The 17,306-nt window shown below is 39.9% G+C and overlaps 1 protein-coding gene across 4 annotated transcripts in view; it reads right to left on the bottom strand.

The window, feature by feature from the left end:
• LOC126248831 (sulfate transporter-like) overlaps positions 1-17,306 on the bottom strand; it is a 531,455-nt gene that overhangs the window by 50,323 nt on the left and 463,826 nt on the right. For all 4 annotated transcript variants that reach the window (XM_049950245.1, XM_049950247.1, XM_049950244.1 and 1 more), the window contains exons 5-6: positions 16,110-16,312; positions 9,492-9,656 (exon numbers count right to left, since the gene is read on the bottom strand). In XM_049950245.1, the coding sequence (XP_049806202.1) occupies positions 9,492-9,656; positions 16,110-16,312 (368 nt within the window). The remainder of the gene's footprint in view (positions 1-9,491; positions 9,657-16,109; positions 16,313-17,306) is intronic.

Raw genomic sequence — 17,306 nt, 5'->3', positions numbered from 1 at the left:
TGGCTACACTCGATACAAATACTCTCAGAAACAAATTTCTCTTCTTCAGAAACGCTTTCCTTGCCATTGCCAGTCTACATTGTATATCCTCTATACTTCGACCATCATCAGTTATTTTGCTCCCCAAGTAGGAAAACTCCTTGACTACTTTAAGCGACTCATTTCATAATCTAGTACCCTCAGCATCACCCGACTTAATTCGACTACATTCCATTATCCTTGTTTTGCTTTTGTTGATGTTCATCTTATATCCTCCTTTCAAGACACTATCCATTCCATTCAACTGCTCTTCCAAGTCCTTTGCTGTCTCTGAGAGAATTACAATGTCATCGGCGAACCTCAAAGTTTTTATTTCTTCTCCATGGATTTTAATACCTATTCCGAATTTTTCTTTTGTTTCCTTCACTGCTTGCTCAATATACAGATTGAACAACATCAGGAAGAGGCTACAACCCTGTCTCACTCCCTTCCCAACCACTGCTTCCCTTTGATGTCCCTCGACTTTTATAACTGCCATCTGGTTTCTGTACAAATTGTTAATAGCTTTTCGCTCCCTGTATTTTACCCCTGCCACCTTCAGAATTTGAAAGAGAGTATTCCAGTAAACATTGTCAAAAGCTTTCTCTAAGTCTACAAATGCTAGGAACGTAGGTTTGTCTTTCCTTAATCTAGCTTCTAAGATAAGTCGTAGGGTCAGTATTGCCTCACGTGTTCCAATATTTCTACGGAATCCAAACTGATCTTCCCCAAGGTCGGCTTCTACTAGTTTTTCCATTCATCTGTAAAGAATTTGTGTTAGTATTTTGCAGCTGTGACTTATTAAACTGATAGTTCGGTAATTTTCACATCTGTCAACACCTGCTTTCTTTGGGATTGGAATTATTATATTCTTCTTGAAGACTGAGGGTATTTTGCCTGTCTCATACATCTTGCTCACCAGATGGTAAAGTTTTGTCACGACTGGCTCTCCCAAGGCTGTCAGTAGTTCTAATGGAAAGTTGTCTACTCCCAGAGCTTTTTTGCGACTCAGGTCTTTCAGTGCTCTGTCAAACTCTTCACGCAGTATCATATCTCCCATTTCATCTTCATCTGCATCCTATTCCATTTCCATAATATTGTCCTCAAGAACATCGCCCTTGTATAGACCCTCTATATACTCCTTTCACCTTTCTGCTTTCCCTTCTTTACTTAGAACTGGGTTTCCATCTGAGCTGTTGATATTCATACAAGTGGCTCTCTTTTCTCCAAAGATCTCTTTAATTTTCCTGTAGGCAGTATCTATCTTAACCCTAGTGGGATAAGCCTCTACATCCTTACATTTGTCCTCTAGCCATCCCTGCTTAGCCATTTTGCACTTCCTGTCGATCTCATTTTTGAGACGTTTGTATTCCTTTTTGTCTGCTTCGCTTACTGCATTTTTGTATTTTCTCCTTTCATCAATTAAATTCAGTATCTCTTCTGTTACCCAAGGATTTCTATTAGCCCTCGTCTTTTTACCTACTTGCTCCTCTGCTGCCTTCACCACTTCATCTCTCAAAGCTACCCATTCTTCTTCTACTGTATTCCTTTCCCCCATTCCTGTCAATTGCTCCCTTATGCTCTCCCTGAACCTCTGGTTCTTTCAGTTTATCCAGGTCCCATCTCCTTAAATTCCCGCCTTTTCGCAGTTTCTTCAGTTTTAATCTACAGTTCATAACCAATAGATTGTGGTCAGAGTCCACATCTGCCCCTGGAAATGTCTTACACTTTAAAACCTGGTTCCTAAGTCTCTGTATTACCATTATATAATCTATATGATACCTTTTAGTATCTCCAGGCTTCTTCCATGTATACAATCTTCTTTTATGATTCTTGAACCAAGTGTTAGCTATGATTAGGTTGTGCTCTGTGCAGAATTCTACCAGGCGGCTTCCTCTTTCGTTTCTTACCCCCAATCCATATTCACCTACTACATTTCCTTCTCTCCCGTTTCCTACTGACGAATTCCAGTCACCCATAACTACTAAATTTTCATCTCCCTTCACTATCTGAATAATTTCTTTTATTTCATGATACATTTCTTCAATTTCGTCATCATCTGTAGAGCTAGTTGACATATAAACTTGTACTACTGTGGTAGGCATTGGCTTCGTATCTATCTTGGCCAAAATAATGCGTTCACTATGCTGTTTGTAGTAGCTTACCCACATTCCTATTTTCCTATTCATTATTAAACCTACTCCTGCATTACCGTTATTTGATTTTGTGTTTATAACCCTGTAGTCACCTGTCCAGAAGTCTTGTTCCTCCTGCCACCGAACTTCACTAATTCCCACTATATCTAACTTTAACTTATCCATTTCCCTTTTTAAATTTTCTAACCTACCTGCCCGATTAAGGGATCTGACATTCCACGCTCCGATCCGTAGAACGCCAGTTTTCTTTCTCCTGATAACGACGTCCTCTCGAGTAGTCCCCACCCGGAGATCCGAATGGGGGACTATTTTACCTCCGGAATGTTTTACCCAAGAGGACGCCATCATCATTGAACCATACAGTAAAGCTGCATGCCCTCGGGAAAAATTACGGCTGTAGTTTCCCCTTGCTTTCAGCCGTTCACAGTACCAGCACAGCAAGGCCGTTTTGGTTAGTGTTGCAAGGCCAGATCAGTCAATCATCCAGACTGTTGCCCCTGCAACTACTGAAAAGGCTGCTGCCCCTCTTCAGGAACCACATGTTTGTCTGGCCTCTCAACAGATACCCCTCCATTGTGGTTGCACCTACGGTATGGCTATCTGTATCGCTGAGGCACGCAAGCCTCCCCACCAACGGCAAGGTCCATGGTTCATGGGGGTAGAGATCATTGATAGCCACTAGAAAAAGAGGCACACTTAATACACAGCCCTGTGGGATCCCATTCTCTTATATATGGGGAGTACAGTGGGAAGCTCCAAATTGAGCCCAGAAGTACAGTGAGACAAAAAGTTGGTTCTGGAGACCCCACTCATGGAGGGTAAAGTGGGTGCGGTGACACTGTGTAGTGTCGTAAGTCTTATGCAAGTCAAAGAAGATGGTGATAAGATATTGACACCAGGCAAAATCTGGCCAAATAGCACATTCAAGGCAGACCAAATTGTCATCAGTAGAATGGTCTTAGCAAAAACCATCCTGTGACAGGGCCAAAAGACCCACAGACTCAAGGTTCCAACACAGCCATCAGCTCATCACAAATTCCAGCACGTTGCAGAGAACATTAGTGAGGCTAAGTAGGCAATAGTTGTCCATCTCGAGAGGGAGTTTACTAGCTTTCAGTACTGAGATGAAGGCCATTGAGATGGGAATTCACCCTGACTTTGGATGTGGTTGAGAATTGCAAGGATGTGATGTTGGCAGCCCAAGGGTAAGTGTTTCAACATTTGGCTATGGATGTGGTCTGGGCCTGGAGTCATGTCAAGGCAAAGGGCCAGAGCACTGAGGAATTCCCACTCACTAAACTGGGAATTGTAAGGTTCCAGCTGATATTTAGTAGGTGTTAAAGAAAGTTGCTCTAGTCACCGATGGAGAACACACAGTGCAGGCTGATAATTCTCAGACACACAGGCTCAAGCACAATGAAAAGCATAATATTTGGCAACAACATCTGGATCAACGCAGGCATCTCCATTCAGTGAGATACCAGGTACACCTGCAGGGTACTGGTGTCCATAGAGGCATTGAATCTTTGCTCAAGCCTGAGAAGGAATGGTATGTCGTCCAATGATAGCAATATACCACTCCCAGTATTCTTGTTTTTGTTGTTTTATGAGGTGGTGGACCTGGGCACAAAGGCTCTTAAAGGAAATGAGGTGCTCCAGTGATGGATTCCACTTATGGCATTGGAGAGCCAGCCTGTAATCTCTAACGGCTGTGGAAATTTTGAGGGTCCACCAAGGTACTATCTTTTGATGGGAGAGGCGATCACTGCATCAGCTTCTGATAGAATGGCTTCAGTTGTCCTCTGGACAACTGCATCAGTACCTCAATGTGCCAGGGTTAAAGGGGCAATGGCAGTGATGAAAGTATCCCAGTAATCTTTGGAGGGAGCTGATCTGGGTGGATGACCAGGTGAGGGTGCTGGAGGAGGGCATTGCTTCTCCAGCTGGGGTTGGGGAGTGATGCCCCTGGCAGAAAGGGAGTTGATGCTCCCAAAGCAAGTGTGGGGGAAGCAGTAGGAGGAGGACCTCAAACTACCAAGGTAGCAGGTGTAGTCAAGTGGCCCTGAGGACCAGAGAACCAGACGTCAAGGACACACAGGGTGATGGCACAGCCACTAAAGAAGGTGACATCTTCGTAGCATTAGCATACATAATTGTTTCTTCTCTCATTTGGAAACAGTGTAGTCTGGTGAACTGGGGGAATGGTGCTCTCCGCAGGTGACAGAGATGGGGGAAGGGGCCCAAGGAGTGTTCATGTGTAACTGACACCCACAGTCCCTACAGACAGGGCTGGCATTACAATGTGAAGACATGTGTCCGAATTGCATGCATCTGTAGCACCATATTTGAGGAGGAACATATGGGTTGACACCACAGCCATTCTCAGGCAATGTGTCACCTTCAAAGTCCAAGATGACAGCTTCAGTATCCACTCTACTGCCTTATGGACCCTGTTGAACATGACAGACAAAGTGCATATATCATCACTCCAAATTATCACACAACTAATCATCAGTCTGTAAAAGGAGATCTCAGTGGAAACTAATATCCTATAAACATATTCAAACTTTTATGGGGGTTATAGTGACAGCAATGTCACCCAGCTTGTCGCAGGTGAGCAGCACCTGTGACTGAGTGGGGGAGGCCATTTTACGCAGATCAGAAACATGTTTTGTTTTTGAAATTGCTGCCACTTCCCCAAATCTGTCCCCAAGGTATTCAAAGAAGAACAAAGGCTTTGTAGTCAAATAGGAATCCATGTCCATCCTTGTCTCTGAAACCTGTATTTCTCCCATGGTAGCCAGCCAGTGTGGCCGTGCGGTTCTAGGTGCTTCAGTCTGGAACCGCGTCACCGCTGTGGTCGCAGGTTCGAATCCTGCCTCGGGCATGGATGTGTATGATGCCCTTAGGTTAGTTAGGTTTAGGTAGTTCTAAGTTCTAAGTTCTAGGGGACTGATGACCACAGATGTTAAGTCCCATAGTGCTCAGAGCCATTTGAACCATTTGAACCTCCCATGGTATGGCAAGGAAAGTGAACATTTTGGGGTCACATGTCTCTGCATTTTAATATGTCTTAGCTTCAAGAGACTGCTGGGGTAAGGTGGTCACCAATGGAAAAAAGTTTAATTCATCTCATGTACAAATCTTCTGCCATGGTACCACCCACTACGAATGTGGGCCCTTCCCATGGATGCCACCCAGCCACAGCAATGGCTACCAGGCCAGTAAATTGTAGCCTGGAGCCCTCACACCCAGCCATGAGACCCCCTCCCCCACCAACCCCCAGCCCCCTGCACACGCAGCAATGAAGGGAATAGGAAAGAGATAGACTTGAATCATGGAAAAGGAAGTAGTGCTGTGAAGTGCTGGGGCCCCTTGGTGGCCAAGCACGTACTCACAAAAGAGATGTGAGCCCTCGGGGGAAGGGGGAGGGGCAAGTTTTATGGAACTGATTGCTTCATACACAACTGATTTAAATCCCACTGAACTGACAGAATGAAAAAGTTGTGCTGAATAGTTCAAACTATGTTGAAAGGATAGAAAATTTTAGTGACTGGGGAGAAATCACAATCGGAGTCCCACAGGGTTCAATTTTGGATCCACTACTATTCCTTCTATATGTGAATGATGCTTTACTTAACATTCAACACACAAAAATGGCCGTTTTTGGACATGATACTAGTGTTATAATAGATCCCATTAGAGAGAATGATGTTTTTAAAAGAATTATTACGTGTTTCTTTGAAAATGAACTCCCTAAATTTGAGAAAACACACTACATTCAATTCCGTACTACATAGTTATACAAAAATTGATGTAGGAATTGAACAGAAGTCAGTAAATAGGACAGTATGTTCCAAATTTTTGGGCATACTTATTGGTGAAAACATGAACTGGAAGAAGCATATTGCTGAGCTTCTCAAACAATTACGTTCAACTACTTTTGCTCTTCAATTAATTGCCAGTCTTGGGAACAAACAGATCAACCTCCTGACATATTTTGCACATTTCAACTCAGTGATGTCATGTGAAATAACTTTCTGGGGTAACTTATCACTTACAAAGCAAGTATCGACATAAGGTGTATTCGGCCATGGTGGTCATGTAGATACCCCTTCAAGGAGTTGGACATTTTAACAATGTCACAATACATATATATTCTAATGAAATCCATCATAAATAATGCATCACAATCTAAGAAAATGGTCTTGTCCATACCTACAACACTACAAAAAAAAAAATGACCTTTAGTGCCCATTATTAAAGCTGTCAGTGTCTCAGAAAGGAGTTCAATATGCAGCAAGAAATTTTTTTTGTCATTTTCCCCATAACATAAACTTCCTGTCAGGTAAGAAAGCAAATTTTAAATCTAAGATAAAATCATTTCTCCTGGACAACTCATTGTGCTCCGAGGACAAAATTCTACTTGAAATCTGGTAGCCTGCAAGAAAAGAACCAGTTTTTAAGTTTATTTGCATGAGGTGGACTAAGAAATGATGTCTTCATTAATGTGAAGACTAGTTATGTATGCACAGCGTGTAAACTGACTTGTTCTACATCATTTCCATTAAAGAATAATGCAAATGACCTATGGAACATTTAACTAACTAAAAGAACCCAAAGACACACCATATTTTTGTTGCTAAGAAAACAGCAGCATACAGTAAAATTTTTTGACATTTTATGAGTTATGTCACTGAGCACTGTTACTACTAGATAATACTGATTACGTTATTTGGACTTTCTTCAAACTGACACTGAATTGAAATATCTGTCTGTCATGGGGTAGAGTGAGAGATCAGTTTGTTAAGACCATTGTTACAGACAGTTATGATTTCAGTTGGAGTGAGATGTCATCTGCAAAGTTATGAAGACATAAATTTCAACTGTAGTGTAAGTTCACTTAGGAAATCACATATGATCAATCATTTGATGTAGTCAACAGTTGGATTTTAAATTATTATCAAGATACAAGTTCATATTAATTTGAGGAAGTTCACCTTGAGGCTTTAATTAATTTGGTCAGATAAAGATCTGAGATCAAATACCAGGGCTTTTTCACATTTCAGACATTAGCTTTAACTCTAATCAACTGAGGCAACTCAAGAGACATAGTAAAGATTCATGCGACAGTTCAGTGTCTGGATTTCTTGGTGATATCTGTGGACATAAATTCTAATTAATCTTTGTTTAACATGAGATACTTTTGTTTGATGCCTTTTGATTAAATCAACTATTGTTCAAGTTAATTAACATCTTGAAGAACATTATTTTGATCATTAATAGTACATTCTTAATTCATCCAAACTTAATTCACCTTCCGCTGTTAATGTATTTGATAATTATGTTATAGTTCAGCTACACGATGCCTCATTTAGAAGATTTTGAGTACCTCAAGACCACAAGTCTTTTCAATACCCAAGTACAGGTTTGTATAGCTTCCCGCCAGAGTTTTCCAGCTTAGATATGGTAAGGTAGCATTAGTGATAGTCTTTTCCATTTATATTTATTAAATCATACTATCAATAAAATTAAGTTTCAAGTGTTCAAGTGTAGTTTAATTTTGAGTATCTCAAAGCTTGCTGCACTTCATTAAGTTTGCTACTTGAGTTTAATCATGGCAAAAAGTATGCCATTTTTAGTTACTCAACTAAGTTCTATTTACATGCCCTCCTGGAAACTCTTGCTTACATAAAAATAAAAAATAAGATTTTTTGAAGTAATTTTCTTAACTTATTACAATAACAAAGACATTCTGTATCCCTTTATCACTAAATAAATCCTGATTGGAAAGGCTAACTAACCAAGATGTGTCAAACAACCAAAAGTTCAAGTTGGAATATCAACAATATTATGAAAAGGATCGATCACTGCTCACGCTGAAGATGACACATTGAGTTGAAGACAGGTATGATGAAAAGACTAAAAGACTGTTACACCACATTTGAGCTTTCAGCCAAAGTCTTTTTCAGAGAAAACACACACACACACACATTATATATATATATATATATATATATATATATATATATATATATATATGTGTGTGTGTGTGTGTGTGTGTGTCTGCTTGTGTCTGTATATGTGTGGATGGATGTGTGTATGTGTGTGCGAGTGTATACCCGTCCTTTTTTCCCCCTAAGGTAAGTCTTTCTGCTCCCAGGATTGGAATGACTCCTTACCCTCTCCCTTAAAACCCAAATACTTTCGTCTTTCCCTCTCCTTCCCTCTTTCCTGACGAGGCAACCGTTGGTTGCGAAAGCTAGAATTTTGTGTGTATGTTTGTGTGTCTATCGACGTGCCAGCGCTTTCGTTTGGTAAGTCACATCATCTTTGTTTTGAGATATATTTTTTCCCACGTGGAATGTTTCCCTCTATTATATATATATGTGGATGGATATGTGCGTGTGTGTGAGTGTATACCTGTCCTTTTTTCCCCCTAAGGTAAGTCTTTCCGCTCCCGGGATTGGAATGACTCCTTACCCTCTCCCTTAAAACCCACATCCTTTCGTCTTTCCCTCTCCTTCCCCTCTTTCCTGATGAGGCAACAGTTTGTTGCGAAAGCTTGAATTTTGTGTGTGTGTTTGTGTGTCTAGCGACCTGCCAGCGCTTTCGTTCGGTACGTCACATCATCTTTGTTTTTACATATATTTTTCCCACGTGGAATGTTTCCCTCTATATATATATATATATATATATATATTACAGGGGGAGAGAGAGGGGGAGGAAGGGGGAGGGGGAGGGGGTGGGGGAGGGGGAGGAGGAGGAGGAGGAGGAGGAGGAGGGCGGATATATATATATATATATATATATATATATATATATATATATATATATATCTTCGCGGTGAGTAGCAGTCTATCCTTTTCAGAATATCGTTTTCAACCAAGCTGTGTTGTTTATTTGGGTGTTTTTACTCTTTGAGGGTATAATTATTCCATTAGGGACTTTTTCTGGAAATTTAGAAACATTTTGGTTCCAAAATAAGCTCAACATCTATACAGTCCAATTAAGTGACTATAAAATGTACACACAGGACCAGTGAAACTGAAATGCAACAGGTCACCCAAGGACTGCCCACTATTAACAACTTTGGACAGGTATCCACAACATCATAATGTAGCACAATTTTCTTCATTTGTTTCAGAATTTTGTACTGTCCTCACAATCTAAGTGGTGAAACCAAGATTGTCACTCCTAGTGACACACAATCCAAATCACTGAGCTTGTCCAGAGCTTACAAACAATTTTAAACATGTGGGCTGATTGGATAGTACTGCTGCACTAATTTTCTAGGACTAGAATCAAATTACTCACATATACAATTTTAAGAGGCCCATTAAATCTCTGTATCTTGATCCCAAACAAATTTTTAACTTGCGATGTCAGTACGTGAACTGCAGCCCCTGTTGTGAAACCACTCACAAGTGTGTCTGACAGAAGAACACTAACTACTCCCAGATGGAGAACACCAAGTAGAATCTGTGAACAGACAAGATGATTCTTAAACCAATGTAAATCTTTCTGTCCTCACCTTCATGTGAAGAAACAGCATTTTATTGCTTAACTGGTGAAAATAAGCTTTCACCAGCCAGGACAACAGTAATAACTTGATACAGACAAAGAGAGCAAGACTTTTCTCGTTCATATTTATGTATTGAAGTTCACTTTTAATTACATGATTGTAGTGATTAAAATTTGTTTTAAATTAGATATACATACACTCCCATTTTGGAGGGAGGGAGGGAGGGAGGGAGAAGGGTGTGTGTGTGTGTGTGTGTGTGTGTGTGTGTGTGAGAGAGAGAGAGAGAGAGAGAGAGAGAGAGAGAGAGAGAGAGAGAGAGAGAGAGAGCAGGGGGAGGAAGAGATAGAGAGAGGGGGGGAGGAAGAGATGGACAGAGAGAAAGGTGAGGAGGAGATGTGACAAATGCATGTGACACAAATACATGGGCTAAGCCACAGGTAAAAAGCTAGTGATGAGAAAAACATGACATACCCCTCTAGAACAGAAAATAAATGAAGCATTCCATAGCAACATTCTCATCTTAAAATTTTAGTGCAGTTGGTTTCCCATTGCTGATTCTGAGCAGCAGGTGTTACAGGAGAGCACGTTAAATATAATGCTATGTTTGAGTTGTGACAGACAGAAATTAAAGCAGTGGGAGGACGAAATCTTCTACCACCACCACCACCACCACCACCACCACCACCACCACCACCACCACCACGGCCGCCGCCACTGCCACTGAAAACCCCATGGGGGCTGCCACCCTCAACTGCCACTCCTGATGGGCAGATGATTAACAACAATACCCTATCTCATCTTTCCCACAGCCAACTGCAGGAGCAGTTTCAGTGACTCAGGCCTACTGACTGTTCTGGACATAGTTAACTTCAGCTAATGGTGCTACTCTGAAGATGGCCTACTTAGGCCAAAACTGGTCATTTTAAATAAAATAATCATTGTGATCTAGACTGTTTCTCACTAATTTTATTTAACTGCAGGAGTGTTGGCAATATAATGCAGAAATTTGGTGACTTCAGCTGTACGCCACCAACTCTCCTCCCACTGCCGGTAAAATTCTGGCAATAAAAATTAATACTGGAGAGCCAATTACATTCCCTGCTTAGGCCTGATAGTGTGTGGCATTGTAAAAAAAAATATATAAAATAAAATAAAATAAAAAAAACCATGTACATGAATGCACAATGTGAGATATTAATCCTATTGATCACATGATCAGTCTAAAGATTGGTTTGATGCAAATTTCTGTGGTAATGTATCACATACAAGTATTCTCATTCCTGTGCAGTTACTGAATGCAACACTCATGCATACTGTTTTCAAGCTTTGGTCTCCTGTTAACATTTTTATCACCACACTTCCCTCCATGAGTAAATTAACTATTCCTTGATGCCTCAGATTGTACCTGACCAGTCTTTTGTACATATACTTTTATTGTCTGTTTATTTGCTTGTTATGTATCATTATACAACATGTGCTAATCCTTGTACAAGTTCTTTTCCACTTTGCTTTTGCTTTTGTCCTAGTTTTTTGTTTTTATTTTCTCTGCATTTGTTTTGTAAATTCACCGTACTTTCTCTTGTTACATGTTCTAAGTAATTTGCACTTATATATTCTTTAACTTATTCTGCAGGCTAGCATCTCACATGCATAAAAGGATTAACAGAATACGTATATAAATTTCCTTTACTAATTCAAGCTGTACCAAGCTATACTCTCTCTAGTCCAATTCAGTATCTCTTCATTAGTTACTCAACCCACCGATCTAATTTTCAGTATTCTTCTGCAGCAGCACAGTTCCTAACTCATAAATTTATACACACATCAAACAAAGTCTTGCATCACTTCATTTCTGAGTGTTCTGGAACCTGTACAGAAAACTGGAATAGAGATCAACAAAAACATAATTTCCGGCTTTTTTATTGCTCATGAAAACCACACATTGCCTGTTGTACCACCATGCAGTGAGACCTTCAGAGGTGGTGGCCCAGATTGCTATACACTCTGGTACCTCTAATACCCAGCAGCACATACTCTTGCATTGATGTATGCCTGTTTTTGTCATGGCATACTATCCACAAGACCATCAAGGCACTGTTGGTCCAGATTGTCTCACTCCTCAACAGTGATTCAGCATAGATCCCCCAGAGTGGTTGGTAGGTCACATAATCCATAAATGGCCCTTTTCAATCTATCCCAAGCATGTTCGATAGGGTCCATGTCTGGAGAACATGCTGGCCACTCTAGTCGAGCGATGTTGTTATCCTGAAGGAAGTCATTCACAAGATGTGCATGACAGGGGTGTGAATTGTAATCCATGAAGACAAATGCCTCACCAATATGCTGCCGATATGGTTGTACTATTGGTCGGAGGATGGCATTCACGTATCTTACTGCCATTACAGTGCCTACCATGACCACCAGCAGTGTATGTCAGCCCCGCATAATGCCACCCCAAAACGGCAGGGAACCTCCACCTTGCTGCACTCGCTTGATGGTGTGTCTAAGGCGTTCAGCCTGACTGGGTTGTCTCCAAACATCTCTGGAAAATGTCTGGTTGAAGACATATGCAACACTCATTGGAGAAGAGAACGTGATGCCAATCCTGAGCAGTCCATTCGGCATGTTGTTGGGCCCAACTGTACCGCGCTGCATGGTGTCGTGGTTGCAAATATGGACCTCACCATGGATGTTGGGAGTAAAGTTGTGAATCATGCAGCCTATTGCACACAGTTTGAGTTGTAACAAGATGTCCTGTGGCTGCACAAAATGCCTTATTCAACAAGGTGGCATTGCCATCAGGGTTCCTCCAAGCCATAATCAGCAGGTAGCAGTCATCCACTGCAGTAGTAGCCCTTGGGCAGCCTGAGCAGAGGTGTCATCGACAGTTCCTGTCTCTCTGTATCTCCTCCATGTCCGAACAACATCGTTTTGGTTCACTCCGAGACACCTGGACACTTCCCTTGTTGATAGCCCTTCCTGGCACAAAGTAACAATGCGGACGTGATCGAACCACAGTATTGATCGTCTAGGCATGGTTGAACTACAGATAACACGAGCCATGTACCTGCTTCCTGGGGGAGTGACTGGAACTGATTGGCTTTCGGACCCCCTCTGTCTAATAGGCGTTGCTCATGCACGGTTGTTTACATCTTTGGGCGGGTTTAGTGACATCTCTGAACAGTCAAAGGGACTGTATCTGTGATACAACATCCACAGTCAACAACTATCTTCTGGAGTTCTGGGAACCAGGGCGATACAAAACCTTTTTTGAAGTGTGTATTTTGAATTAACATATTTCTCTTTTACAGGAAAGTTTTCTTGCTATCGACCTTCTACATTTGATATCTCATTTCTGCCCTCATCAGTTATTTTTCTGCCCAAATATCAAGACTAATCTACTACTTTTAGTGCCTCATTTCCTACTCTTAAACCACTCAGCAATGCCTGATTTAATACATGTAGACAATAAATCAACTGTACTATTTAGGGATCTCAACATTAATTTTTTTGTAACAAGCAGCAGAAAAGAACTGTTGCTCAACCTAACAGATTCATTCAATTAAAACAATAAAAACCCTAATAAGGACTACAAAAAGTACTCCCACTACTGTGGACTAAAATTTGTTAACAGTGTCTACACTGCAAATTGTGTAAACACAAACTTCAGTGACCAAGTGGTATCCCTCTCAGGCTATTTACTACTCAGCTGAAACTATAAAAGAACTGTGACTGCACAAAGATTCAACACACAGTCTTTAGAAACATTCAATCATTTATTATCAATAGAAAGTCAGGAAGAAGCTTCTCAGATGCATGGCATTAACAAAAAGTTTGAAAATTTCTGACATTTTCAAATATTATTTTGAAACAGCATTTCCTCTCAAAACATGGGTGGTAATGAATACAAATCTAAAAGCAAAAACGTGGATATCAAGAGGCATAAAAGTCTCAAGCAACACTGAAAGAGAATTGATTAGTTACAGAAAAATCCACGACATCTCTCTCCCCTTAACAGTTATATTACAAAATATATTGAGACATATACAAAAGTCTCACATCAGGGAAAAATAATGGCTAATGATAAGTTTGTACCAAAATCAGAAAATGTAAGCAAAGCAGTCTGGAAAGTACAAAGCAGGAAGGAAACAGTAGAAAGGAAAATATCACCCTGAACTATGACAACACTGTTACTGATCTCCAACACATTGCTAATCTCTACAGACAGTATTATGCAGACAATAAAAAATATATATATAATAATCAGTAATAAGAGAGATAGCCCAAACAACCACCAGAAGAAAGTTAATTCTTGCCACCACATAATCTATCTCTCTGAAACATGAATGAAGTCATTCACATAGCAAAAATCTTCAAAACATATTCTTTGGAACATCCCCTTCAGATGTAACCAACTCATCCTTTTTGACATTAACCTTTCCTGACTGTCTCAAAATTGCCAAAGTGATTCTCACTGACATAAAATGGGAGGGGGGTGTTGTTTTGTGGTCTTCAGTCCAAAGACTGGTTTGATGCAGCTCTCCACACCACTCTATCCTGTGGAAACCTCTTCATTCCCAAATAACTACTGCAACCCACATCCATCTGAATTTGCTAACTCTACTCATCTCTTTGTCTGCCTGATGACAAAGCAAATTTAGAAAACTATAGACCAGACTCTTTATTACCAGATTTTGTCAAAATCACTGAAAGAACCATGTTACAGTATGCATTACCTAATATATTCTAAAACGCCGCAAATAAAAATGGGTTTCTATCGGAGCTCATACCTCAGGTTTTATTGGTGATGGAAAGGTAGGGTCAAGTGTTATGAACGGCTCTTGAACTAGGGACCATTTGTAAACCCAACAAAAGGATTGTCTAGTGTCACTATCGTATAGCAGAGGGTCAAAGTATGAATATTACATTCGTGCTAGTAACAGATAAATGAAAATACTGGACAAGGACAAAATCCTCACTTACTCCAAGCATGGTTTCTGGAAAAATAAATCCACATCTAGTTCCATCTACAATTTTTGACAAAATTCTCTAGAAGCAACGGACAAAAAAACAAAATTTTGTTAGTATGTTCTTCAATCAAAGTGAAGCTTTTAACATCTCAGACCACAAAATCCTGTTGGAAAAGTTCCAAAAGTACAACCTAGATCCAAGCATTGATTTGCAAATAAATACCTTGCTTGCAGATGACTGTAGCATCCTGTTTATGGGGAAAACTTCAAGATAACTGACAGAGCAAACATAAATAAACTACAGACCAGCTAAATGACTGGTTTGAAGGAAATAAGCTAATAATAAATACATGCCAAACAATTTTTCTATATTTTTGTTTAAAGGGGGAAAGCTCCAACACATCTGCGACAAACTACAGTGAAATTACACCCTCACTTGAAACAAATGTTTTAGACACTTGAACATTATTTTAAATTGCTGACACACATAACAGAAACAAATGTGACACTGAAGAAAGTGTGCAACAGCCTACATTGACTTGCACACGAAGAAAGCTTCCACACTGTTAAAATTGCATATTTTTTCCAGTTCCACTGCATTCTATAGTACGGCGTTATATTCTGGAGAAGCACAACTGCTAGCTCAGTCATCTTCTTGACCCAAAAAAAAAAAAAGCTATAAGAGGAATGCACCATGCACGGCAAACAGTTCCTGCAAGCCTCTCTTTCGAAAGTCTTCAATCCTCCAACTACCCTGCTTTTTTTACTCTAGAAATATAGAAGTACATGAAAAAGAATTTAAAATTGATGAACAAAAACTTTAATGTACATGGACATTATACCAGGCAAAAAGACAAACTGCACATCCAGTCAGTAAGTACATCTGCCATTAAAATCTCTACTATAATTAGTGCTATATAAATGTGCAATGGTCTCCCAGATAAAATCAAAGTTATTTCATCATTTTCACTGTTCTATAAGTCCCTAAGGGCATTCTGATTAGACCAGATGAAATGCAACAGACTTGAAGCTTGCATATGCAACAACTGCTGCTGCTCCTACAGCATGATCAAGTAGAATTAATTTATTGCATCATTACAATATATTTTCACATTATGTGTAACATGTTGAGGGAGGGGGGCGGGGGGCATGAACACTGGTGTGTCTCTTTGTATATGCAAAATACATCCCACAATCTGTAGAGATTTACTGGATGACTAAAGAATAAATAATTCACAAAGGTAAATGTAAGGACAAAGTGTGTAACAGAAGATACATATTTTAATACAAGTCACATTAAACTATCACCTTTTTCACCTAATTTTTAACAGTATTATGGTGCCTTGAATACACTCATATGTCTTTAAGTCAAAGTTTAGATCTGATTGTAGTGGTAGCTACAATTTAAGGATAGTATGTAACGTTACTACTGCAACTTGCCTGCCAGACTCCCACAGCGAAACAAACAGCTGTTGCTACTTGAATTGTTGTGTAACCAACAGATTCAGATGATGCTGATGTAAGATTCCCAAGTGAGCTGTCTGTAGCATTTGCATCTACCAGAGTTGATGGATGAGATGATTCCTCATTTGAATACATTAATACTGACTTACTTGTCATCATGCAAATCACAGCAAAAGTACCTGAAATAATTAATTGGTTACTGCAGCTACTATTGCAACAGAAATTACATCTACATTCTAGGGCCATGAAGATATTGTTATGTCAAAGAAACCTTAAATATTATCAGAAGAGTTGTTACTCAGAGAACCATTGCTCGAAGATTGCATTTGTCTTGTAACAATAGCTAACAAAGAGTACAGTTGCAAATATCAGTTATTTTTTAAAAATATAAAGGTCTCTGACTTAAAGCAGTATGATTGCCCTGTAAGGAGAACCAGTGAATAAAGGACAGAGAATTTAAAGTGGTTGTTAAAAAAAAGAAAAGAAAAACACACACACACACACACACACACAATTTCCTGAGGAAATTTTCTTAGGTTGCAACAGGGGTGCCTGCATTGATATTTCGTATCATTTTAGTGAATGCAGTCTTATTAAACATCCCAGTTACTCAACTTACAAAGAGAAGGATTCAATGCAATTGCGGCATTTGTTGTTGTTTTGGTCTTCAGTTCTGAGACTGGTTTGATGCAGCTCTCCATGCTACTCTATCCTGTGCAAGCTTCTTCATCTCCCAGTACCTACTGCAACCTACATCATTCTGAATCTGTTTTGTGTATTCGTCTCTTGGTCTCCCTCTACGATTTTTACTCTCCGCGCTGCCCTCCAATGCTAAATTGGTGATCCCTTGATGCCTCAGAACATGTCCTACCAACCGATCCCTTCTTCTAGTCAAGTTGTGCCGCAAATTTCTGTTCTCTCCAATTCTATTCAATACCTCCTCATTAGTTATGTGATCTACCCATCTAATCTTCAGCATTCTTCTGTAGCACCACATTTCAGAAGTTTCTATTCTCTTCTTGTCCAAACTACTTATCGTCCATGTTTCACTTCCATACATTGCTACACTCCATACAAATACTTTCAGAAAAGTATTCCTGACATTTAAATCTATACTCGATGTTAACAAATTTCTCTTCTTCAGAAACGCTTTCCTTGCCATTGCCAGTCTAC

This window comes from Schistocerca nitens, chromosome 3 (genome assembly GCF_023898315.1).
Source record: "Schistocerca nitens isolate TAMUIC-IGC-003100 chromosome 3, iqSchNite1.1, whole genome shotgun sequence".
NCBI lineage: Eukaryota > Metazoa > Arthropoda > Insecta > Orthoptera > Acrididae > Schistocerca > Schistocerca nitens.
This window is presented reverse-complemented; position numbering and strand designations above follow the sequence as displayed.